This window comes from Phoxinus phoxinus (genome assembly GCF_949152265.1).
Source record: "Phoxinus phoxinus genome assembly, chromosome: 11".
Lineage (NCBI taxonomy): Eukaryota > Metazoa > Chordata > Actinopteri > Cypriniformes > Leuciscidae > Phoxinus > Phoxinus phoxinus.
Window position 1 is genome coordinate 23,624,824 of NC_136886.1, and position 26,546 is coordinate 23,651,369.

The 26,546-nt window shown below is 37.2% G+C and overlaps 2 protein-coding genes across 2 annotated transcripts; one reads left to right on the forward strand and one right to left on the reverse strand.

The window, feature by feature from the left end:
• Positions 1-643: 643 nt before the first annotated feature.
• evpla (envoplakin a) lies at positions 644-22,123 on the forward strand. The gene is made up of 22 exons (XM_079629559.1): positions 644-866; positions 3,450-3,549; positions 3,639-3,793; positions 3,953-4,076; positions 7,156-7,287; positions 7,732-7,773; positions 7,908-8,069; positions 9,616-9,723; positions 10,692-10,787; positions 10,893-11,000; positions 11,263-11,409; positions 11,540-11,694; positions 11,835-11,932; positions 15,805-15,977; positions 16,148-16,326; positions 16,413-16,551; positions 16,849-17,042; positions 17,193-17,343; positions 17,442-17,525; positions 17,687-17,794; positions 17,873-17,965; positions 18,128-22,123. The coding sequence occupies exons 1-22, from the start codon at positions 814-816 to the stop codon at positions 21,467-21,469; spliced, it is 5,943 nt and encodes a 1,980-aa protein (XP_079485685.1). The 5' UTR covers positions 644-813; the 3' UTR covers positions 21,470-22,123.
• A 111-nt stretch (positions 22,124-22,234) lies between these two features.
• On the reverse strand, positions 22,235-25,281 carry ten1 (TEN1 subunit of CST complex). The gene is made up of 3 exons (XM_079629560.1): positions 24,283-25,281; positions 22,902-23,059; positions 22,235-22,785 (listed from the first exon to the last, which is right to left on the reverse strand). The coding sequence occupies exons 1-3, from the start codon at positions 24,369-24,371 to the stop codon at positions 22,625-22,627; spliced, it is 408 nt and encodes a 135-aa protein (XP_079485686.1). The 5' UTR covers positions 24,372-25,281; the 3' UTR covers positions 22,235-22,624.
• Between the last annotated feature and the right edge of the window lie 1,265 nt (positions 25,282-26,546).

Sequence of the window (26,546 nt, forward strand, 5' to 3'; positions counted from 1 at the left end):
TGTACATAATAAAAATAATAATAAAAACATAGATAAGGAAAAATAAGTAGTTTGTACCTGATAAATGGGTAAATGCAAAAAAAAAAAAAAAAATGATGAAATAAACTGTAAGGATGGTAGCAAGAAAGAGGGTGTCACTCCGGGGCAAGACATTAGGCCTGAATCTCTGGCACACCCTACCATGTGACGGTGCATGTTAGAAATGTGGGCTAACTACCACAGCCCTGCTGAGAGAAAGTGACCCAACAACATTCCAAACCATCTTACATTCACAGATACTACACATTTAACAAGCATTGTTCATTAAAGGAACACTGTGCTGAAAATTATTTAAATTAACTATTGGTTGGTTACTGTTAATGAAAGTAATTCTTCAGAAGTGCAACATGTCTAACAAAATTGTGTACATTTTTATACAAATACTAAATCAGACATGATTAGAGTGAATAGCCACAACCAAATGTTGGGCTTATTGTTAATGTCATGACTACAAGTATATACACACAAATATAATTACTATCAACTGAAGAAAAAAAAGGTGAGATGAATGACAGAGATCTGTGTGTGTTGGTGAAAAATGGGAAGGTGAAACTGGTCTGCCCGGTCCTGCAAAAGGAGGTAGCCTGGGTGTCGCCCAACACCTGTTTCTCAGGGCGGATTGGAGACAGAAGAACAGCTTTACTTCACCACTCTGTGTCAGTTCTAGAGAGGCAGAAAGTGTGTTCAGAGTGTTTGTGGGGCTAAAGGAAAAACAGAAGAAAGACACACACCAGCAACAGAGAAGGTGAACCTCACCTCACTAAAACTTGTAGGATGTTCAAGAAGAAAGAAAACACGGTGAAACTCGATGATACCAAGACAAGCCAGTGAGTGTTGTTGGTTATTTTATACTTGGTTCTGTTGTTTTGTGTTCAGGCAGGTCTAAGATCAGTTTTAGATAGACTCAGGTAACCAGAGCCCAGAGAGTGAAGGTCTAAAGGTGGTTAATTCTTAATTCCTGAGAACATTCGATCTGAAATCTGTCATGTTTCACCTTAACAATCAAAAAATGCTCCTGTGTTTTTTGTTTTGTTTTTTTGTTTTGCTGGGTCTACAACTACCAATATACGAATATATATTAATATATTTGGTCATATTTTATTCTCTAAATTGTACAACTCCATTCCGATTAGAAGTGAAAATCAGCGATACTGTGAGTTTATATATAGGCTTACTAATCGGAGGAAATGAAAACATTTCACAAAGGATACCTAGTTCCGTGGGCCCTTATGATGACTGTTTTGGTAATAATATTACCTCTGCTTTGTAAACACAAGTGGGAATTATTATGGTCTGTTGGATATAATACTACAGTGGTTAGAAATCTTAGAATTTTTCAAAGGTGAAGAAGAATAGAGACATGAAATGAAAAAGCTGTCAAAATATTTCATAATAATATATTTATGTTAATAGTAATAAAAACTGTGGTTGGGGGGGTCATGCGGTTAGGGATTATTCAATTTATTGTAGTTTCTGCTAAATGGAAACATTTATTTGTCTATGTTTGACTACAAATTCAAGAAAATGTAATACATAAAACAATATTATGTACATAATACAATGTTTTCTATATAAAACTGACATTTAAAATATGCATTAGATGTACCAGCAATGTAATTAAAAAGTACACCTATATACTGCATGTTAGAATGGAAGCCATCCTTTTAAGAACCTGCAAGCATGTTCTTAGATCTCAGAATTGATGTCTCACTCTCATCTGAACACACCACTAGTCAAATCTGATTAATGCATGTGTAATGAAGATACAACTGAACAGCAAAATATAGATGTTAGCATGACGTTATTCAGGTATGTGTAAATATGCAAAAATCAGGATCATCGAATAAAAGTAAATCTGAAAAAAAAAAAAAAAAAAAAAATATAGAAACAGTGAAAGGAGTGTCCTTGCTCCCAAAGCTCAGTTCCTGTAAGGGCTGACGTACTTGTTCCTCCACTATGGCTGCTGGGTGTTGGTCCATTGTTTCATCATGGTAATGCAAACACGACATTTCAAAAACAAACACTATATAATTCTAGTAAAACATTTTAAAAGGCAAAAAGATTTTTTTTCTTTACTTTGTATTTGTGGTTTTAATAGATGTTGGTAGAAGTGGTAGGGTATAGGGAATGTGGGGTATTTTAGGTGGAATAAGAATGATGAGTTAAAACTAGACATTAGAACCTTTCAGAAAATCGAAAAATAGTTTCCCTTATGTGTTATGAGTTTCATTCCCAAAGTCACTGACTTCGGGGCCTTCAGGGACATGGTCTCTGTCTTAGAAGCTTGTCCAAAAAAGGTGGCTGTATCGGCAGTTGAAGATATGTTGAGATAACTCGTGTGTGGAAGGTGATGGAACTCTCCGGACTAGCATGGCATGATGGGGAAGAAATATAATGATATAATCTCTGAATCTCTTGCAAGCTTCTCAGAACAATATTTAACAGCACATAGTGAGGCATTAATGCCACATGTATTTTATCTGTTTGACAGTTTATTCAGATGAGTGTCACAGACAGCAACAACATAAAATTAGTTATGTTACACTAATCTGCATAAGATAAATAATACTTTGTTTCATAACATAAACTGGGGTGACCAATGAGGATTTCAAATGGAATCCCACCAAGGTCCCAGTAATAGGAACAGGTTTATAAAAAGTTCCCAAATTCATTGTTTTTATGTATTCAGGGAGGGAGAGGTACACTGAAGAAGGCAAAATAATGACATGAAAAGAAGTGCATACTTCTCAGAGACACTAAATTGTAGAGTTCTAATGCAGGGGTTTTCAAGGCCGAGATACCGCAACCAGATTCTCAGCCCATTCAGGGATTCTCAATATAAAAAGCATAATTTTATCAGTAATAGTAAAATTAACATTCATTAGAAACATTTACATAAAAACTCCGTTAAAGTTCCAACCCTGGTCCAACACATACTTGTGGCTTTCAAATAAGCCTGAAGGACTTGATTGGCTAGATCAGATTTGTTTATTTAGAGTTGAAACTAACTCTATTTAGAGTTTTGCTTCCCTGGTATACATAATTACATTATATACCGCTTAACAGATCATTATTTAGATATATTGGTTTATAGTTATAAATCAAATGTAGTATGTAATATATTTAATCTCTATAGACCCCCTCGGGTACACTTGGGATCCCTAGGCACATGGATCCCTTGTCAAGTGAAGATTCTCATACCTCACTTGTGCCTGAAACAATTCTTCTGACTAACAGGCTTAATTTACAGTAAATCTTATTGATATCTGATTATCCCGTGTGCTTTGATGCTCTACTTTTTTTCCCCTTTGTGTCTAACACATTTAATTTTCTTCATTTTGCAGTGTCTTTTACACATTGACCATCCAATATAGCACATAGAATCCTAACTTTTAATTTTGACCTGACAGATTGACGGCGGGTAGCCTGGCCTTGCTGATTGCCCGTATGCAGAAGAATGCAGACACTGTTGAGAAAGATGTACTGCGTGCAGAAGAGCTGCTGCTCATTGTAAGAAAACATTTTCTATTTCATTATGCACATGTATATGTTAGTAGTTATAAATGGCAAAAGTGTTCCACCCTCTTCTATTTGCTCAGGATGCTGGCAATGAGAAAAATAATAAGAGATTACAATATCAGAAGGAAACAGCAGATCTTTTGGGCCGGGCTGAGGGGCTCCTAAAGGATCTATTCTTGGATATGGACAAAGCCAAGAAAATGAAACACCCTCAGGCAGGAGAAATAGAGAATGAGTGAGTGACACTAAAAGCATCCTTCACACCCTGTTCATGACTCAGTCTGTTGCTCTGAAAGATTGAAACTAAGTTTGCACTGTGTATGTTCCATCTCATTTATATGGTTATATTGGAAACTAATAGTATTTGTGTTTTTCTATTTTTTCCACTAATTAGTGTTATTCGCCTTCATGAACGTTGGCTGAAAGACTGTTCCCTTTACCGTGAGCTGTATGAGCCATTGAACGAGGTGGAACTACAGCCAAGAATTAACTGGGCTCTGGTGCTTAACCAAAAACAGGTCAGAAAACACATGAGTATGCACACAAAGAGAATGAGAGACAGAGAGAAGAACAAACCTATCATTTACTTTTGTACTTACAATCAAAAGTAATTGTCATATTAACACAATATTAAGACATTGTAAGAGGTACTGTAGATAATTTCAAAATTCCAAGTTAAATGACAGAATTGCTATCATCGGCAGATTCTCTTGTTTAATTTGGCACTTCTACTGAACCCAAAACTGATTGCAATAAAAAAGGGTGGTCTACTCATGGTTGACACAATTGTAACCTAGGGGGTACACTTGGTCACTTCATGCGTCAATCAGATTGCTATACAATTGAGTTTGCACAATCGTGTCACATATGCTCTCCATCAGCCCATCTTCAACAGTCCAGTCATCTAGTCAAAGATTACATTTTCCAGCATCCCTCTTGTTTATCACCTGCACTTCCTTGGCCATCACCCACACCTATTTCCCATCAGCACTCCAATCTGTACCAGGATGAGAGCGTACACCTCACAGTTACTCTTTGTCTGGTCCCAACTACGGACAACTTGTACTTACCCGCTCTACTTACCTTTTGGATCTCCCTGTGATACTCCAGCAACCTCATAGTGATTCTCCAGCAATCTCCCCGTGAGCTGGAGAGCTACACTCTGAAGACCATCTTCTGGAGTGGGTTGGATCATAATTTCTTCCAACAGTTACCTCACAGTGGCCCTCATTTATGAAAAGTGCGTACACCAAATTTCCAGCGTACACCTGGCGTACACCCAAAACCACGGTGACTTTGCGATTTATCAATATGGACGTTGGCGTACGGCACGCTCAAATCCTACGCCAGCTCAGGAGGTGGTGTACATATACGCACGTTTTGAGTTAGTGCTGAAATGCGCAGAAAAACAATTCCAAACACCACAAAGCGCACTGACAAACTAAAGATATGATATATTATGACCCACTGTAAAATAACAACAACATAGAAATAATAAACTTCAGTGTTTATTTTTGTGAGTTAAGCCCGGCAGGTGCGCACGGACTGGGTTCAGTAATGAAAGGCTTTCAATGACCAAAAAATTATTCAGACTGACAAAATAATTAAAATGACATTCTTCTTCTTTTAAATAATAATAATACAAATAATAATAATAACAAAGACATTCTTCTTCTAAATAACAATAAGCGTCATTAATAATCAAAATCATAATACTAATAAGAAGAATATTACAAATTGTCATGCAATTATTCACATCATCATCACTATTGTACACCCCATTACATGTGATGTCATGCAAAATTCAACGCTAATAGTTTCAAAACACGTGTTGTATAATAATGCATTGTGATAGGTAATTTGCTCAACCAACCAGCGATTTAAACTGGATTTCCACCGGAGAAGTTTCTCCTCTTTGCCGTCTTCCGTGTGTCCATGGCGTAAAATGAGGGCGTGGGGGAGGCGGAGATGTGAATATATAGGGGCGTGTTAATCTAATGACAATCGTTTTCAGCCGCGGCATTTATCAAGGGCAGGTATTGCGTACACCTGAATTTCAAAGGTACGCACAGCTTCATAAATCAGGCAGTGAGAGGAGTGTAAGCATAATCTTACGCCAACATATACGCCCGTTTGACGCAAGATTGATAAATGAGGGCCACTAAGCGAAGAGGATGAAAACACCATTGCCCCTCAGTCGCAGCCTCCCAAGCCTACTCCATTCCTCCTGGTGTCTTCATCTCAGAGACATCATCTGCCTTGGAAGTCCTCTCTGGTCCTTCTCCATCCTTCCTCACACCCACCACTGAGCCAGAGCCAATGACTGCAGCAGACCCCAAATCAAGACAACCTCTTACCCAACTCACCACAGTCACAGTCAGAGCCAGGGTCGACAGCAGATCCAGAATCTGAGCCAGTGCCCACCATGAGTCAACAGCCAGAGCCAGCGCCTGCCAATGACCTGCCACGGATGGAGAATGTCACCCAGAGCCAGAAGCCCTACTCTTCCCTGAGCCAGTCGTCGTATCTGACCAGGTGTGAGAGCCAGTACCCATGGCCGTCCCAGTGGGCATTTTAGTGGAATTTTAAGGTGTGGAGATGGGTTTTATCCATGCCAACCAGCACGGTCAAAATAATGGACGCCCAGGTTCCCAAGCCAAGTCTACTTAAACACTGCTGTTGCTGTCCAGCCCCAAGGCTCCTGCGTCTCCGCTTGTCCAAGTCTGCTGCATCTTCGATGGTCCCACCCAGCATCCCTCTCCTGTCTCCTCTACCAAATCTAGCCAGTAACCACGCTGTATGTAAATTCAATGTTCACTTCACAAAAGCTAAAAAAAAAAAACAATGTTATGTGCTGCCTTTTGTTTATCATCAGCCCTAAATAAAAGATCATAATGGGAGAAATAAGCACTGGTGAGAAAAAAAATATTACTCTATAAGATTTTAATGAAGATAAATGTGGGATGCCATGCTGAACATTCAATTTAATTTGCACCAGTTTGCACTCCTCTCCGATACACTCCTATCTGAAGTAGGACTGTGGAATCTGGTTACTAGAAGCAGATACAACATGCTTTCACACTTTTATTTTTGACATTTTGAGAGACTTTGACATCCAGATCCCATTTAATTTAGCCGAGGCACATCTAGAATGTGTCTTCAAACTACTTCCTGAATTGGCTTGAGTGATTAGGCTACAGTCAGTTTCTAATACGCTACAGAGGGTATTTACACCTGGTCTTTTCACAATTGGATAGCGATCTGATTAGTGAAAACACATGAAGTGGTGAACTGTCAAAAGTTTGACCTTCATATTAAATTCATACAAAAGTTAAACTGATATCCATGTTCAAAGTTCCATGGTTAGCTGTATAGATTTCAAATGACGTTCACTTGTGGCAGATAAATATGTGGTAGAAGTTTAAGCTTCATACCTGAGGATTCTTTTTTTTTTTTTACAGATATTACAAACATTAAAGCAAAGATACATCTTAAAGCAAATATACATCTTATTTCGATTTATAATATATTTGCCAGCAATGCAGAAAAGCCAGATTATGATGATTAATTAGTATTTCTGAATATGGAATATTACAGAAAGATGCAAGCAAAGAGGAGTATGGCCCCTCTATGGATGACCTGAAGAAGCAGATTGCAGCTCATAACATTCTTCATAAGGAGATTGAGTCTTACAGCAACCAGCTATGCCCTGGATCAACCAGCTCTCAGGTGAGCAGTTTTCATCAACTGGGCAATTGTTTTGTTACCAAGACATGCATTCTTCATTACCTCCCCTATGGTTTGGAAAGCAAAAATAAATAAAAATTCCTGAAAGAGAAAAAAATGTCATCAAGTACTCACCCTTGTTCCTGTCTTCCATTGAAGTGGTTCACAAAACCAAAACATTGTTTCAAAAAGTTCATAAAGACATGAATCAAATGGTTTAATCCAAGCCACAATCTCTTTTATTTACATATTAACATTCATCAAGGCACATTCTGAAGTGTCAAAATTTTGGTTTTGTGGACCTTCAATGGATGGACAGAAATCTCATTTGCGTTTCAAAAATCAGCATGTCTTATGGGTTTGGAACAATTGATGACAGAATTTTCATTTTTGAGTGAACTTTTTCACCTTTAATCACAAAACGTAACATCCCTCATGTTGTTCCAGGAGGAATATGCTGCCATTAAGAAGCAATATGCTAACGTACTGGTAAGAAAAAAAATCACATTATGACTGATATTGAATAAATGGAAGATTTTTGAAAATTGTAAAAATTGGAAATTGTACTGTTGGTGCCAGAGAGAGAATGGAAAAGTTCTCATTTAGCATTTTCAATGTTTCAGGATAACTCAAAATGGAGACGTCACTATCTCAACAGCCTGTACGACTACATGCAGGACTGTGATAAGGAAGTGGCATACATGAGGGAAGAGCAGAACAAGATCCTTAAACAGGACTGGAGTGATCAGAAGGCTGACCATGCTGATGTTCGCAGACAGTATGAGGTAGGATTTGAACTGGTTGGATGACTTGTACAATGGAATGAACTAAAGGACAGATATTCTTGTAGACCAATATTTTTTCAAAAAGGAGGGCTTGGGGTATATATCAGTCATCAGGGTGGCTGGAAAAAAATATTCAAAAACACAAGTTGCACTATGACACAAGACAAAAGAGACTTCTCATTCACATTACATAACATTTAAAAATACTGATTAGCTATATGTATAAAATATGATATATTAGAGGTTAATTACAAAATATTTCTGTAAAACACTTTACAGAAAAAAAAACTGTTAATGTTAAAAAAAACCCACAAAAAAACCCATATATATATATATATATATATATATATATATATATATATATATATATATATATATATATACACACACAATCCACAATCAATAATGACGTTTTTTAATTTAAAAAAAATTATATTTTTCGACTTTAATGTGGAAAATAAAAAATAAAAATACCTGGTTGTACAAGTGTGCACACATACTTGATTTGAAACACTTTTTGCTTTGAATACAGCAGTCAGAATTTTTGAATAAGGGTCAATCAATGCTTGCACCATCATGCTTCATCGTGGGTATGGTGTTGTTTTGGTGATGAGCAGTCTTTTTTTTTGTGCCAAATGTACTTGTTAAAATGATGTCCCAGAAGTTACATTTAGTTTCATCAGACCGTAAAACATTTTGCCTCTTGGTTTTGGCTAAATTAATTAATTAAATTATTTATTTATTTAGTTTTTGACTATTGGCTTTTTGTGTGGGTCTGTCCACCCTACCCCATAGCCCAGGCATTTAAAGAATAGGCTAAAGGATATTGTCATCACTGTACTGGCAATAGTGCGCATTGACTTCGCTAGAACCTTTTTCACATAATAGTATCCAGCCCACAGTGCCAAAAGTGACAGCAGTTTAAGGACATAAAGTATAAAGATTTCGCGAATCTCATTTCGCAAACAGTGCATGTGCTGCTGCAATGGATAACTAACTTTAAGACAACATTGGCCAAAAGACAACAGCGCCAAACAGCAGTCTCAGACCAGTAGTTATGATGAAGAATAAATGTAGGTTATTATTCAGCCCTAAAAGAAATTCAGCCCTGTAAAAAATGTGTACATATTTGTACATAGTCACATTGATAACCTAATTAATGTTGCAAGAGAAAATAAGCTTACATTAATTGCAAATCCTTAATGTATTCCTTAACATGTTTTAGTGCTTTACCCTCATAAATATTTACATATGGTCAGTGAATCAAAAATAAGTGTGTATTTTGTACAAATACCACTGTACAATGGCAATGGGCAATCCACAAACAGTTTGGGCTTATGACAGGGATGCAAAAAAGTCTGAGAACCACAAACCATATTTTTTTTAAATTAAGGTCTAAAATTAGGACAGCAATGAGAATAAACAAGACTGATCATCCAGGCAAGAAGTAACTTGTGGTTTTGCTCTCCTGTTGGTTAATTGCAGAAGTGGCAGCACATCTTAAATAAAACATTAAATTAGACCTGTGAGCTATTGTCTGTTGCAGATCTTCAAGAATAATAGTCTGCTGTCGCATGAAAGTGAGGTCAACAAACTGCAGGATGACGGAGACCGACTGATTGAGATGAAACATCCTGCTGCTAGCACTATTCAGGTCAGAAAACACAAACAAGATGCCCAGCTTTATAATGTGATACTTTTGGCATTGGCAACTGCAGCAATATTTGACATTCTTAGATTTGTTGTTTCAGGAGTGTCAAACTCAGCTCCTAGAGAGCCATTGTCCTGCAGAGTTTCGCTATTCAACACACCTGATCCAGTTAATCTAGGTCTTGTAGGAGTGCTAGAAACAAACCACTTGTAGGCAAGCCTGCAAGGTTAGCAAAAAAAGTGGACATCCTGCTAATGCTGTGGTATGCAGGGAAGGAGACCAGGAGCCATTTGTTTTGAATGGATGTCAACGGAAGTGATGCTTCACTACGCTAAATAAACTGCTTTTGTGGGAAAATGGCGTATCATTTAATGAATTGACAGCCCATCGGCTAATCTTTAACATGTTTGCTCTTAAACATTGATTTTGGATTTATCTACTTTTAGAGTTTACATTGAAAAAAAATCAGTTTTATAAGAGAATTCAGAGACAATCAGGCGACAGGTAGGATTCAGTTTATGTCACTCATTCATTTCTATGGTATAAGCAAACAGTGATTTACTGTCGCACAACTCTGAACAAAATTCTATGACATCAAGGCTGTAATGCGATTGGTTATCAAGGCACACGTGATCCAAGTTAGCCGTAAAGATTTCTCCAATGGTAGAGCCACGGACCCTCGTATCTCCCAATAACAAGACCATCTCTGCTAGAAACATCCAGGCAGGTGTGTTGGAGCTAAACTCTGCAGGACAGTGGCCCTCCAGGAGCTTAGTTTGAAATTTGTGTTTTACACTGCTGACAATGTGGTATTGTAAATAAGAGTTGACTTATTTAATTTGTTTTACTAATTTAATTAACTTATTAATTAAATAATTAAATGATGTGTTCAATAATTAAATATTGCATTCAGTATGACACAACATTAACATAAGCAAAGCTGAGCTCTGATGTGCTATTTGTGTTCCCAGGCCAAAAGAGACACTGTGAGGAATGAATGGCAGAAGTTTCTGAATCTTTGCATCTGTCAGGAAACACATCTGGACAATTTAGAGGAGTACAAAAGGGTAGGTAGGGCAGATGGATGGATCAATCATTTGCATTAAGCACATTTTTTAATAAACAGTTTGTGCATGTGTAAAGCCTAAACAAATGTGTGTTTTTCTCAACAGTACCAACTGGATGCAGATACCTTGTCGGAGTCTTTGTCTAAACTCGGCTCCCCTGATGCCAAATCACTCAATGGCAAAACCAACACTGAAATTCAGATGCAGCTTGAGGTCAAATCACATTTTAAACTACAGTAGTCAACATTTGAAGTGGATCAAAAAAGTTCATCAAAGTGGTTGAAAAAGTTCATAAAAGTTCATTTGATCCACTTCAAATGTTGACTACTGTATATTTTAAATGATTATAAATTAAATATCAATAAAATTATTTTTCATATAGTGCTCATGCAAGTTTCTTTGCAGTTCCAGCACTGTATATAAAAAACAATACCACTCTGAATGTGACAATATCTTGTATTCTGTGTGTCTGCAGGCTGAGGAAAGGCCTTTACAGCGCAACGAGCAGCTTTTGGCTGACCTGAGAAAGCGAAGCACTGCCATCACACCACTAAAACTTCGCCACACTCCTCCAAGCAAAACTACAATGGTTGAGTCTCTATGTGACTGGAAAACTCCCAAGGTTAGAATCTCTGAAAAACAAAAGGAGGTGTTTAAAATGTCTTTATAACATGTAGTATGAAAAGCTATGGTCACTAATGTGCTATTAATTCATTCTTCTATTAATTTCTTAATCATGGGATTCTTCTCAGGCTTCATTGGACAGAGGAGAGCAGTTTAATCTGAAGTCCAACACAGACAATGACAACTGGGAGGTTCAGTCCAATGATGGGACAAGCAAAACATTTCCTGGAGTTTGCTTCGTGATTCCTCCACCGGATCCTGAGGCCATCAACAGAGTCGACCTGTAAGAATAAAAACTACTTTTCATACTCCAAAGACATTGTAAAATGTTTGTTGTTAACCCTTGGTGTATGCTTATGTCAAAAAAATATGAGTAACGCCTTTAGAGACCAAGAATAACTAATAATGTGTTTGTATGCGAAGGCTGGGGAAAGAGATGGAAGATCTAAAGAAAAGGCGAGCTGCTTTGAGAACTTCGCTGAAGAGTAATCCATCAAAGGCCCCTGTTTTACAGGCTCCAGGTAATGTTTCCTTCAGCCTGATGTTTATTTGTTTTACTTTTGGTGTGAACGGGCCATTTGTCAATGATTCGTTTACCTTTTTTTTAGGGCTGTCAAAAGATTAATCATGATTAATCACATCCAAAATAAAAGTTTGTGTTTACATAATATATGTGTGTATACTGTGTAGAATTATTATGTATAAATACAGACACATTCATGTATATATTTAAGGAATAATTGCATTTATATACTGTATATACATTTATATAATTTGTATTATATATAAATATTTTATATATAAATATAACCAATTTTTCTTAAATATATACATGATTGTGTTGTGGCAAAAATTCATCAAACAAACATCACTGCGTAAGGGAGACTCAGAGTCAAATGATAAAATAGAAGTATTTATTCTTGCAAGAATAGGAGCAGTCTAATACACAGTTGTTACCCTGTGCAGAAGAGTGACACACCCCCAGACAGACTGAACCAGCTTTTATCTCCTAGCGCTCCCAAGGTCTTCTTGCCAGAGCCTTCCTCCCAGTAGTCTTCCATTCAGTAATTTTCCATAGACAAGGAAGCCATAACACTAGTTTAGATTCGTCACTAAGCCCCCCCTGCATCAAATGGCCTTCTGACATCTAGGTCAGAGGTCCTTGTTCGTCTGTTCTCTGGAGTGCCTCTCCCTTCTGCCTTCCCAGGTACATAAACAGAATCTTCTCACACTAACAAGTGAGAGTCACACATGTGACATTCTTTGAATCATCTATATTTTACTAAAGATCAGTGAATATCATAAAATCGCCACCACAACTGTGTGTGTTTTTATATATATAAATAATTATACACAGTACACACACATATATTATGTAAACACAAACTTTTATTTTGGATGCGATTAATCACGATTAATCTTTTGACAGCCCTACTTTTTTTGTGTCATGTTTAGTGTGAAAGTGCCTTTACACCAGGCACTTATGTAGGGGTGGGCCAGAGTTGCTCCATAAGTCCATACTGGGGTGGGTTTCCTGTACAATGATCTAGGCTACTAGCTGGTCACGACTTTCCCAAAACCATGAAACCTGTCATTAATGATGTCATGCAAGTGGTGGAGTAACAACTTGTATAAATAAATTGGGTTGAAATTAAATTAATGTCAGACTATTGCTCTAAATAATGAGCATGGCATCTGATGACTACTACTATTTTGTTCTCCGTTGTTTTGCTTTATTCAATTGCGTGTCCCCTTTTAGGTCACACTTAGAGATCTAGATCACTTACACACACACATGCACACTCTTCAAAAATTGCACTTTCATTCTCTTGACAAACTAAAAGTAGAAGAATTAAATTACTTTTTTTCCCAAGTATAAATATCTGAGTTACTTTTCAAATAAGTAATGCAAGTTATTTTGTTTTCCCATGTATTGACTGACACCTCTCCTGTCCTCATGTTGAGAGCATCGGGAGTAAGTGCAGAGGCGTTGTGTGCACTGTGTGTAAACATGATTGGTATTTGTAGGTTCTAGATTAAATGTGAGCAGGCATTTACTTATCTCACTTGCACAAAAACACATTCAGTATTCCTCAAAATTAATATGTGAAATGCAAATTCAGAATATTACGTAAACCTACACTGTAAAAAAATTGTGCTGTAAAACAATGGTAATCTACTGGCAGCTGTGATTGCCATTAATGTACTATTAATTTAATTAACAGCTCTTCTACCATTAATTTACAGCTCTCTTTTTTTACAGTATGTTACCATAATAATACAATGGAAGGCAATTCATTTTATTTGGAAAACAGATTGCTTCAAACAGTGAGAGTTTAAAAGCTAGTATTTACACGGTGTTAGTGTCAGTTTATTTAATTTGAGTCCGCTGAAAAGGAATATTTCTTAATATAAAACTGCAAACAGAATGTGTAATAGTGAAATAATAAATTTTTGACAAACTCAAATCTTTGCAGTTCATCGTTAGCTATAGCAATAGCACACATGCATGTGCTAAAGTACTCAGCAAACTGCTCATCACTGCATTAGCAGCTCCACACTTACTGCCTTTAAATAAAGCAACATGCAGCATAACATCAGTATTTCTCTGCTTATCCTCGACCAAACCACAGGCTCTACTCTCCAGCACAATGGTGACCCACAAAACTATTTAATTCAACAAAGATCTCTCCTATAAAATCACATAAAAACACTTGTTTAATAAATAGATATTTTTTAGTTTAGAGCTTTATTAATCCCCATGGGGCAATTAGTTTGAGCTTACTGATGCCTCACATAAACACTTAGCACATACATTAAAATACATAATAAAAAATAAAAAAATCAATAATAAACAATTATTTTCTTATCAGTTATTGACTTTATATAACTTTTTTCTATTAACTCACAAATTTTTCAGTGAAATTATTAACTTGTTTTGTATAGTAAATCTGACTGTTACGTCTGTTTTTGTCCTTGATTTTACGTAATCTACTGGCAGCAGTTGTCTGTAGATTACTGTTTTTCTACAGTTTTTTGCGGTAAATGAATTTACAGTTAATTGCTGTTAAATTACTTTAATTACTTTCTTAAATTTTTAACCCCACAACAAAATCCTCAATTTTAATAGTGTGTATGTGTCCACACTACAAAGTGTCAAATAAACACTGAAGCATAGCCTGATGAAATCAAATGAAGATAAGACATTAAGTCTCTGAAGATCTCAGCAGAGAATGATTAAACAACTCCACAAACAACATTACCAGCTTCACTTATTACTAACCAGTTTGGCTGTCATACAACATATATAGAAGCTCTTATTGAGAATTAAAAGAGGTTTAGATGTTGATGTTTTATTGAAAAACATTGTTTTAATACACCTTAATTTTATATTACCAGCACTGTGATATTAGCAAAAGATAAAGCAGTGCTGAGTAAACAGTTTTAAAGGAATTTTAAAATAATTTACAAAACAGGTTTGAACTACGGCATCATTTAGATCAATAATGATGAATCTCAACAAAGGTAAATATGTTAAATTACCCAAATATACTTTATGTATTTAATCTCACTTTATTAACCAATGTCTTCGCTTTTAGACCTAGCATACTAATAAGCAAAAATATAAGCAGAAATCCTTTTTTAGGATCCTTCACCTTTTTTAGTTTTAAGAGCCTTTACATTTGCCAAAAACTTTTGATTATTTGTTATTAAAAAAAATCAAACAAGGAAGCCCAGCTCAGGTAAAAAAAAAATAAGTAATGCAAAAGTACCTTAACGCATCACTTTCTATTAAAAAAGTAAAGCAATTAAATTACTTAGGGAGTAACACAATATTGTAATGCATTACTTTTAAAAGTAAGTGTCCCCAACGCTGGGAATGACTGCATGTTATTTTGCTCAAAAGTATGATATACTTAAGTCAAACTAACAATTATGCTTTTAACCACGTCGAGAGCTGTAGTTTCAAACACAAAACTTTGCAATGTTTGTTAGAATTATGGTTGTGGCAAACACAGAATCATTAAGGAAACAATGGAACTAAATATTCAGCCTATCAATCATGGTGGACAATTTTGTAAAATATGAAATACAATTGAGAAGCCATATTTAAATTTGCTCACCTAAAAAGAAATTCAGCCTATACCCCAGCATTCAGTTTGAGTTAAATGCAAATCACATATTATTCAATAAACTATTAAAAGTGTGTGTTTCTTGTTGGGGTCAATCTAGCTATACAGTTTGGTTATTTTTAAAACAACCAGTAGATAATTAGAAAGGGTAATCATGTATGTGGTGCTCCCGAAACAACGAGGAAGCACTTTTGACATATGTACTGAATGCATAAATCAGTGTCTGAGATAATAAATCAGTGTCATATTTGTTGTTGTAGTTCCTGCTCCAAGAGCCGAGGAGAATTCCAAAGCTGTAGAGCTGGCTAGCCGTCTAAACCAAATAGATAAAGATCTAGCTCAAGCTGAGGTGGACACTCTGAGCAGTCTAAGAGCCCCACTGAACCGCACTGACCCTACCACAGACCTCGCTAAACGTCTGAAGGAGCAAGAGGTGAGAAATGCTTTAGACATCTAGTAGAGATAAGCTTCCTTGCTTAGAGATAAACCGCCTGGGTTTATACTATCAAATAAGACAAAGTGCCAGAATGAACTGCTCAACCAGGTTATTGGAAAAATGGGCCAGTGGGTGCTGCTTATATACGATTTTTCTTCTCTAAACAGAGAACTGCTACCGCTCTCGAGCAGCTGGAAAAACAGAGGGCTGCAGCCCAAAAGGACCTGGAACCTCTACTTTCAAAGGATTCTAATGGGCCAACCACTTCTACTCTACCCCAAAAACTCAGTGATGCCAAAATTAAACAAGACAGTCTAGCTGCTCTCATTGATCTCTACAAAAAGAAGTATGTACAATTACAAGTCTACTTATTTAGGAAATTGAAGAAAGAATTCTAGATGTTGCAACTCTGTTGCCTCTTTTTAACACTAGGGCAAATGCTTCCATGGTTTTGGAGAGACAGCTTACAAAGATGGACAGCACTGTCTCAGGATTTGAGAAACAGCTCACTGATGATTGTGCCATCCCAGACAAACCTAGTGCCATTCAGACCAGTACCCAGGATATTCAAGTAAAGACATTATTCATTCTTAGTTTAGTAGAATGCAATTGTTGCCATTTCTAATGTGTGAATCACAAACTGGGACTACATACCCAAAGTTATGACAACATTAAAGTGTTCCCAGATTATCTCTTTTTTTTTTACTCATGGTAAAAATCTACCTTTTTAAATTTGCGACCTATGTATTGTTTTCAACAAACCATGGTATTTTTTATTTTATTTTATGCATTTAAAGTCATACAATTGCACATAACCAGTAGGGTACTAAAATCTTATGCATAACAAAATATATTGTCATTCATCCAGGGTTTGAGAAAAGACGTTGCTGGTGCTCAAAGTGAAATGCAAAAGCTTAGCGAGGACCTAGAAGCACTTAAGAAGCCATGCAGTTCACTTCAGCAGGGTTACCAGGAGTATTGTCCTGATATACGCAGACATGAAGCAGAAGTGAAGAATCTTCAAAGCCGATATGCTAATGTGAGCAACCAGCTAAATGAAAGGTGAGTTCTATACCCTTATTCATGCTAGAAATGTAATCTGAAAAGCATTAAATTAGTTTAATGTGGTGCTGCTTAGATATACCTTCTCTTTTCTGCAATGAGCTGAACAAAAAATGTTGTAACTTAAAATATGTTTTTATATTTCCTTAGAGAGAGGCTTTTGCAAGAGGCTAACACAAAACACCAGGACTTCCAGAATGTGAGCCAATCACTGAGCTCCTTCTTAAATAATCTACCTAACAACAAGATTAACCCCAAAGATGATTTGACTCAAGTCAATGCCAAGCAGAACTCTCAGAAGGTTAGATCTGTAGACTATATCATATATAAAATAGATGATCTGATAAAAAAAAAAAAACTACAATTCTCACTTTGTGGTTGTTTTCTTTTACTCGACAGAGGGTGATAGAGGATATAAAGAGGAAAGGTGATGACATGGACAGGGTGGTTGATCTCTCCAAGGATCTCCAAAATACTCTCAAAGTAAGTCAAATGTTTAGGCTATAGTAAATGCATGTATCCAGAATCACACACCAAATATAACTTTTTATTTAAATGGGGTATAAAACTGTAAAAAAAAAAACTTTAATGATCAAATTATTATTAATACTGTGTAAATTGTATACTGCATTTATTTTCGGCAGGAATATGAGATGAATTGTGATAAGTACAAAGCTACTCTTGATGACACACCTGTGACAAATGCTAAAAGGCTTCACACCGCCACCCTAGCTAGCGCTGTTGAAAAGCAGGTGAGTTATTTAAAATGTAAAACATGATAAATTTTTATATTAATTAAATACTTAATTCCATATTCTGTTTTGCTACAGGAGAAGGATCTTACAAACCATTATGCTGAAACAGCTGCTGAGAGTGACCAGTTACTCAACCAGATGAACTTTGCAAAGAGCATCATGGCTGAGGTACAAATGAGAGATCAACAGTTTTCATAGTTTACCACTAATCAAAAGGCTTAATTTGTATTATACTGCAATTCATTTGATCTTTGTTATGAAAAGCAAATAATCCTGAGAGTCAAACTGATCACCTTTAAATATTAACTGGTCTTACTTTCATTTACACAGAATGTGGTAAAAGTAAATACCGTACAACAGCAACAGGTGCAACAAAAAGCCTCTGAGGACACTGAATCTCTGCAGAAAGAATTAAAGGAGGAAATTGCTAAAAATACCACTGCAGAGAATAGTTTGAGCACCATCAAGAACAGATATGTATCTCTGAAGAGTCGAAGAGGTGTAGAGCGAGTGGAGGAGAAAGAAGTTCTGCAGTATTACCGTGACCCAAAACTTGAATCCAATTTGGAGGACTTTCTAAAAAAGATTCACGAAGAAGCACTGAAACGCACCAAAACACAAAGTGAGATTGAGGTAATGACTAGAAAGATCACTAGCCTAGAAAGTGAACTTAAGAACACTAAACCCAAGCTAGTCACAAGAGAGGTGACGGAGGTAGAGAAAGACCCCCAGCTGGACGTAGAAGCATCAAACATTCGAGAAAAAATAAGCAAACTGAGAAGTGAACTTAGAATTAAAGAACAAGAGAAGGCTTACCTGCAATCAGAAATGACAATTTTGGAGCAAAAGAAGCAAATCATAAAAGAGAAGGTGGTGCAAAAGGAAGTGGTAAGACAGGAGAAAGATCCAACAATGTTGAAGGCTGTTAGGACATTTGAGATGGATATCTCAGATGAAGCTGAGAGGTGCAAGTCACTGAATAGTGAAATCTCCCAAACCAAAAGCCAGATTAATTCTTTAGAGAGGCTCATCCCAACTTTAGAACCAAAAGTTGTCACCAAGGAGGTGAAAAGGGTTGAGCAGAACCCTGTACTCATAAGTGAGTCTAAAGGGCTTCTGACTACAATAGAAGAAGTGAAAAATGAGAACAAAAGTCTCTTGATTGAGCTTAGTAACCTTCAGTCACACCATGTTCGAATACAACAGATGAAGCCCAAAGTGGAAGTCAAAGAAATCATAAATGAGAACTTCAGGGTGGCACCTGAGACAGAGGCAGAGATGCAACGCTTGAGATGGGAGCTTCAAGACAGTAGCAGACATGGCTCAGACTTTGAGAGACAAATTAATATTGTGAAAACTGAACTTGGTGCTCTGCATTCACAGAAACCCAAAGTTGAGTATAAGGAAGTAGTTCAGGAGGTTGTAAAAGAGGAAAGAAGCCCAGAAAATGTAAGAGAAATACAGAAGCTCTCAGATCAAGTATATTCCCTGCAAAAAACCTACAGTACTTTGCAGGATGAACTTATCCGTCTTAGAAAAGACAGGGATGAGTGGAAGACTGAAAAGTCAAAGGTTGAGACCAAGATTGTCACAAAAGATGTAACTAAGTATGTTGATGACCCACTTCTGGAGAAGGAGGCAGATCGTCTCAGGAAAGAGATCCGTGAGGAAACTCAGAGGCGAAGAACTATAGAGGAAATGGTATTCGATCTTCAGAATAAATGCATTCAGCTTGAGAGACAAAAACCAGAGGAAAAAGTAGTAGTGCAAGAGGTGGTGCGTCTACAAAAGGACCCAAGGCAGATCCTTGATCATGATAGGCTAGGAAGGAGTCTAGATGAAGAAGTGAAGAATCGTAGAAAATTGGAGTTAGAGGTGCAGCAGATGAGAGCACTCATAGAAGACAAGGAGATGATCATAAAAAGCAGTGATGAAAGGCAAAAAAAGATACAGGTGGAAACTGAGCTGAGACAAATTAAATCTAGGATCTATGAGCTAGAAACTGCCCCACCACCTATTGAAGAGAACATAGTCATAGAGGAAGTTCTGAAAGTTGAGAGGGATCCAAAATTAGACAAACTGACCAATGGTCTTCGGACAGACATGGATAAGGAGAGCAGTGACATTATGCGCTTAGATAGAGACATCAGGAAAATGACATTCGAGATAGAAATCTTGCAGCGAGAGAAATCGGTGGAGAAGACCATCTATAAAGAGGTTGTTCGTGTAGAGAAAGATCAAGCAGTGGAAGCAGAACGGTCCCACCTTAGAGAACTGTTACAAAAGGAGAAAAATGGCAGACGAGACCTTGAGGATGAACTCCATCGTCTAGGTGAGAAACTGCAGCGACAAGCAAGCAAAAGAACTACCACATCCCTGGAGGAGACCAACCTGATTCATGATAAGGACAAGCTGCAAAGAGAAAAAGAAAACCTCCAGAGAGAGTTAAGAACTATGGAATCTGAAAGACAAAATATCAGCATCTCATTCCAGCAGCAGTCTAGGCTGATGAGTGAAAGAAATCAAATGAATAGGCAAAGAAGCATTAAAATGGAATCAGATGTTCAAAGGCTAGAAAGGGAGATCCTGGAAGAGAAGGACACAATTCACAAGCGAGATAACATAATCAGGGAGCTAAAGAACAGTTTGAGGAAGGAGGATTCCTCAGATACTCGCACTAAGGACGTCCATGTCTCCACAAAGATTAGCATCTTGGACCCTAACACTGGTAAAGACATGTCACCATATGATGCCTACATGCGAGGCTTCCTCGATCGCAGCCAGTACATGGAATTACAGGAACTGGAGTGTGACTGGGAGGAAACCACCACAATGGGACCTGATGGTGAGATATCGGTTTTGCAAGATCGCAAGAGTGGCAATCAGTACTCAATCAAAAATGCACTAAAAGAAGGCAGGGTGACTAAATACCAACTACAACAGTACAAGGATGGCAAAATGCCCATTTCAGAGTTTGCTCTTCTTGTGGCTGGTGAAACAAAATCTCGGTCATACACCCCAGTTACCAGCCAACCAACTCTCAAGCTCAATGAAGAGTTCCCCATCTGCGGAGTGTATGATGTACACACTGATACATGTCTAAATGTGCGCAGTGCCATTAGTCGAAAGATGATTGACACCAACACTGCCCAAAAGCTTCTTGAAGCACAGGCAGCCACTGGTGGCATCGTGGACACCAGCAACAGCACAAAATATTCTGTCCACAAAGCAGCTGATAAAGGTCTGATTGAGTCCAGTCAACTACAGCGGTTACTAAATGCTCAGAAGGCCTTTACTGGAGTTGAGGACCCTGTGACTAAAGAGCGTCTGTCAGTCGGAGAAGCTGTACAGAAAGGCTGGATGCCCAAAGAGAATGCCATGAGATACATGGAGGCACAATTTCTGACAGGTGGGTTAGTCAACCCCAACAAAGCAGGAAGAGTTAACATTGTGGATGCTGTCAGCTCCAAGATGATTGACAGTACAATGATGAGAGAGCTTCAGGAAGAGATCAACTATGCAAAAGAGCTCATTGATCCCATCACAAAGGAGAAGATCAACTACAAGCAGGCTTTGGCTCGTTGTAAGACAGACCGACTCTCAGGTCTTCCTATGCTTCCTGCTTCCTCCAAAGATTCTGCCTATGCTTCCCCATATTTCCCTCATACATAGACACTCATAGTCAACTTAAGTTTACAAAATGTATCATGCATTCAAGTTTATGCACTGTCGACCATTTCTCCTTGGCTAAGATGAAAATATTATATTTCACACAAAAAAAACAGTCAAGTCCTGGACCAGTTTATAATGAAAGTGTTTAGTGGGTGTGTTGATTCAATTTGTTCAAGTTAAAAAATCTGCAACATCAGGAAAAAAAAAAAAGATTTTACAGATTTTAAGATAATTAATGTATAATAATAAACATGTTTAGAGATGACCAAACAAAAAGATTGAACTTGAAATTTGAAAGTAATACTTAATCTGATCTGTACTGTACTTGTAATACAATTTATTGGAAATCTCAGGTGCTATAAAATCTCAAAATTTGTACACATTACGAACATTAATTATATTTAACTAAGAGTCATTTAAAAATCTCAGCTAATGAGATGCTTATGTTTACTTCATTTTTACAGTATGTAATGGGGCAGAATATTGTAACAGAGCAAAGGGAATATTTATCTAAAAAAACTAACATGTTATGCATTTTTTATTTGCATGGTATGATGGGCCAGAAGAGCAATTTCTGATTTAAAATCATTACACTTTTAATTATTTATGTCTTAACCATTCTAATACTGCTGAAATTAAAAATATAACAAATTATTTCTGTCTTTTTTGTTTCTAATTTGTTCTACAAAATTAAGTCAACACACAGAGTGGTATTAAATATTATTTGCAGACAGCATTTTATTAAGAAGAACACATACTATGATATTTCTTTGCTAAATTTATTATTTCGTTATTTTTTAAAAACGTTTCTTTCTAAATAAACAGAGGTATAGTGTTTGACCTACCTCCTGCTCAAGACGTAAAATATACAGAGGGTATCAAAGTTTGGAACAAATACCATATATTATATAGCAATACAGAGAGCCATTTACCTCTGCTATAACCTCTGAAATACTTGCTTATTTGTAAAATAACTTAAAAGTAGATTTATTTTTACAGTTAGCTAATGAAAATCAATTTACATCTAGTTTCTGAAAAAATCCAACTGACAATCCTACGCTTTTGAGAGATTGACACAAAGTCACACTTTCATTCTCAAATTGTACAAAAACACATTGATAAATAGTTCTCAGTTGATCACATTTCACAGGATATTTATGTATGAGGGCTCTCACAGCGGGGAGCTTGCACATTCATCAGTTTCTCTCTCTCCTCAAAGAAGCGTCTCTGTTCCACAATAGCCTGTTGCATTAGTGCAAGGTCTACTCCATCAACACAAGTCAAAGCACGGGCATGCAGAGTAACTCCACCTAATCCTGGAAGCAGAAGCAACAGAAAAATCCTGGTTAAAAACACACAGACATTCTGAATACAAACAAAAAACTGAGTAGGCAGAAACTTGTTTTAATCATATTGTCTTATTCAAACTCACCATCAGTCTTTTCAATTTCGCCAAGGACAAAATACTGAGCTCCAAGTATGGGTTGGAAAGGTTCAACAAGTGATGTTTGTACAGACACGTGGCACTGTGCAGAAGACTGCTGACAACTTAGAACAGCTTTGGACTCTTCTGGCACGTAACTTGTAAGCCTAAAAATGGACACAAGCTAAATTATTTTTTTTTTTATATTTTTTTTTTCTAGGTGAAGGAAATACATAATGATGATTAAAAAAATAAATAAAAAAAGATCAATATTTACTAGGCAATTATGACAAAAGAGCTAAGAAACAAGAAGAGCTGGATCCAATCGCAGTACTTTAGCCTAATAACAAAGGTAAAAAAAAAACAAGAAAAGCGAACTAAGCTTACAACAATACAACCACAAACAGACAAGGCTTAAGGGAAAATGGGTAATGAGAGAAATAACAATGGAAACAGATAGACTACAGACTAAACGTGAGCATAAAAAAATAACATAACATTTTGTAAATGGTGTTCAAAAATAAATACATTTCGAATACAATTTGGAGCAAAAGTAGAAATCTAAAACAGAACTCTGGAAAGGTTGCAGAGCATTAATTTGATTGCACACAATTACAGAAAGTAGAAAGGTCTACAATAAATATATTATAGCCTACTAATTATTTCAGCATTTTCTACTATATTGTCTGTAAATGAAAAAAGTTAGAAAATTAATAAAACACAAACATGTTTTCCCTAATATTTGGAGAGGCTACAACACCAAACGTGATAAAGATATCTTAATAATTTTGGATTCTAGTTCAAAACATACTGTTTGGCATTTATATCGAAGGCTCATTTTAGTTACATCCTAAAATACATATTCTATTTAAACATCTTTTTCATCAGTAGCCGCGTTTCAAATTGCGAATTGAAAATATAAGCCCAATGGAAACCATGATGGAAACACGTAAATTTCGCAAAAACTCCCCATTTATCACAGAAAAGTTTTTACGCTCGCATGAGGTGGTTTTTCAGTCAATTCGAAAAATAAATATTTCGTCACCTGACGTAGATGACGCGGTGTGTTTGGAGAAACACACAGAAACATCTTTTCTTGCCATTAATGATTGGACTAACGTTCGTCTCCTTCGATTAATATGCTAATAATGGCCAGTGCAGTGGCTGAGATATAGCTACATAACGTTAAACCCATGGTTAAACCGACCAACGTCCGTTGCCATGATTTTTGGAATGACTTATCGCGAGAAAAAAAATACGTTTTAGTCGCTTAACATCAATCAATGGAAACGGCGTCATTTCGCAATAATTTTATATTATAATGAGGTTAGGTTTACATGAATAAAAATCGCACCTAAACATTTCGGACAACTTCAACAAGTGGACCGACCTGCCAAACGTTCGCACTGACGCACCATCTTTTACCAGGTCTATGTTGATCTCCCAAGGAAAGTAAAACGCGGCTGGAAGAGGCAGCATCTCAGTTTACATGCAGACTGGGTAAGTGATGTGGTTTCCCAGAGTCATGTGATCGATGACAAATGAAAGCCTCACTTTCTGTCCAATCACGTGCGCGTTTCGCTATGGGTGTCAGAAGGCTTGAACACAATTTTTTTTTTTACAGTCTGTGCTTGAACCGTCCCCTGTCCCAAATGACGCACTTCATGTGGACTTTCGGTCTCGTGGACTTAAATTGCGCGTGCTCGCTGAGTCTACGAGTCCGTAGACCGTCCCATTCATCATTTTAACTCTCTGAAGTGTGCTCAGCAGCGCCCCCTTTGTACCCTTGAAGCGGTCTTCCGCGAAGCCCGCATAGATGCAGGCTTCACGCACTTTAACTACCCAGAAACCATTGCGAATTTGCGAAAGGCCAATCAGACAACGAATGGGAGGAGCTTTCGCTCACGTTAACATGAGAAGAAAATATTTAAGTGTAAATATCATTATGGTTTTTATGACCTATGTGTACATTTTACCAGTTATTACCTACAGCTTATACAAACATATGGTCATCTACCAGTGGTTGATGTCTCAAACATAAATATATATTTATATTTAATATAAACATAAATAGTGCACTGAATAATATGTTACGATCGCATTATGATTCATTAAATAAATATAACCGAATGTCAGGGCTTTACTGAATCATATGTAAATGTAGAAATATAATATTTAAACAACAACCGGACCGTCTTCCTATTTCCGGCGTGGCGATCGAGTCTGTCCCAAAAATACCTCTCAATGCGCCCTCGTGGACTCGCGCCAAAGGCCCTATAGGTCTGCACAACATGACGTCACCAAAGTGTGGACTCTGAGGAAGTCCACAAGTCCGGAGTGTGCCATTTCGTCCAAAACTGTCATGCCCTTCACTTCTTCTTCTTCTTGTAAGATTCCGGCAGTGTAGACGCTGCAAAGCGTATTACTGCCCTCCATAGGTCAAAGTTTGTACTAAATTCTTACATACAGTCCTGTGTCATGCAAGAATTGAAGAACTGCCTTAGAGATCAGTCTATGCTCGTCACTGTGTCCAAACAAAGATAAAACAGAAAAAGCCTTTACTCCAAGTCCTGACAGTTTAATAAATAATATATTTCTTTCTGCCCTATACCCTCTGCATTCCAAGAAAACATGATCTACTGTCTCAGGACTCCCACATTCACACAAGCCAGAAACATGCGGGATAAAATGTTACATGAACATCTTTTCCTAACTTCAGGTTGAATAGAAAAGTACTGTCTACCCCTAATTTCCTTTTCCCACCCTCTCTGCCATTCTTTTATTAAGCCCTCTTTAATTCTTTCTCTCAGTTCCACTCTCCCTAATAATACATGGACATCTACTTCTCTTCCTAGCTCTCCTTTGCAATGCTATCCACCCGCTCATTCCCCCTCACCCCAGCGTGTCCAGGGACCCAGCAAAAACTGATGTTACAAGTAAAACTAATTCTAAAAAACACAATCAAGATGTCATTGACAATGTCAGGGCGAGCTTTAGATTTTTCTCCTTTTAACATTTCTAGAGCAGCTGCAGAATCAGAGCAGATAATTACTTCTCTAGGTTTTACTTCCTCAATCCACCATAGAGCCCACAAAATTGCCATTAATTCAGCAGTTAGAACCGAGCTTCCATTAGAGATACGCCGACCAATTTCCAGCCCTAGCTGCTCCACATACACCCCAAATCCAGCTGTCCATCTGTAAAAACAATCATTGTGCTCTCACTAACTGAATTAAGATATTCCTCTATTTTTGGTCCCACCTCCCACTTATTTTTTTCCTGAAGAAAAGCAAGCTCAATACTCAGTTCAGGCAGCACCCAATAGGGCATAGGTAACCAACTTGTGTGCTCTACAATACATCCCTGATCCATGCTCATCTTCCCTGCCCACTGATTTATTATGACAAAAAAAATTATTGTATCTATTAGCTCCAGCAACCTCTCGCAACAGACACCTTGCTGGGAAGGTATGATTACACCCACTAAGTTTTACCCAGTACTGTAACCCTAACTTAATGCGTCTTAACCATAAGGGCATTTCTCCCATTTCAATGAGCAGGGCAGGGACTATCTCTCCCCGGGGTAGTATTTGCCCCAGACATAATTGCATCCTTCAGCTCTTTTAAAGAAAAAAACTGATTAATAGGATTTTCA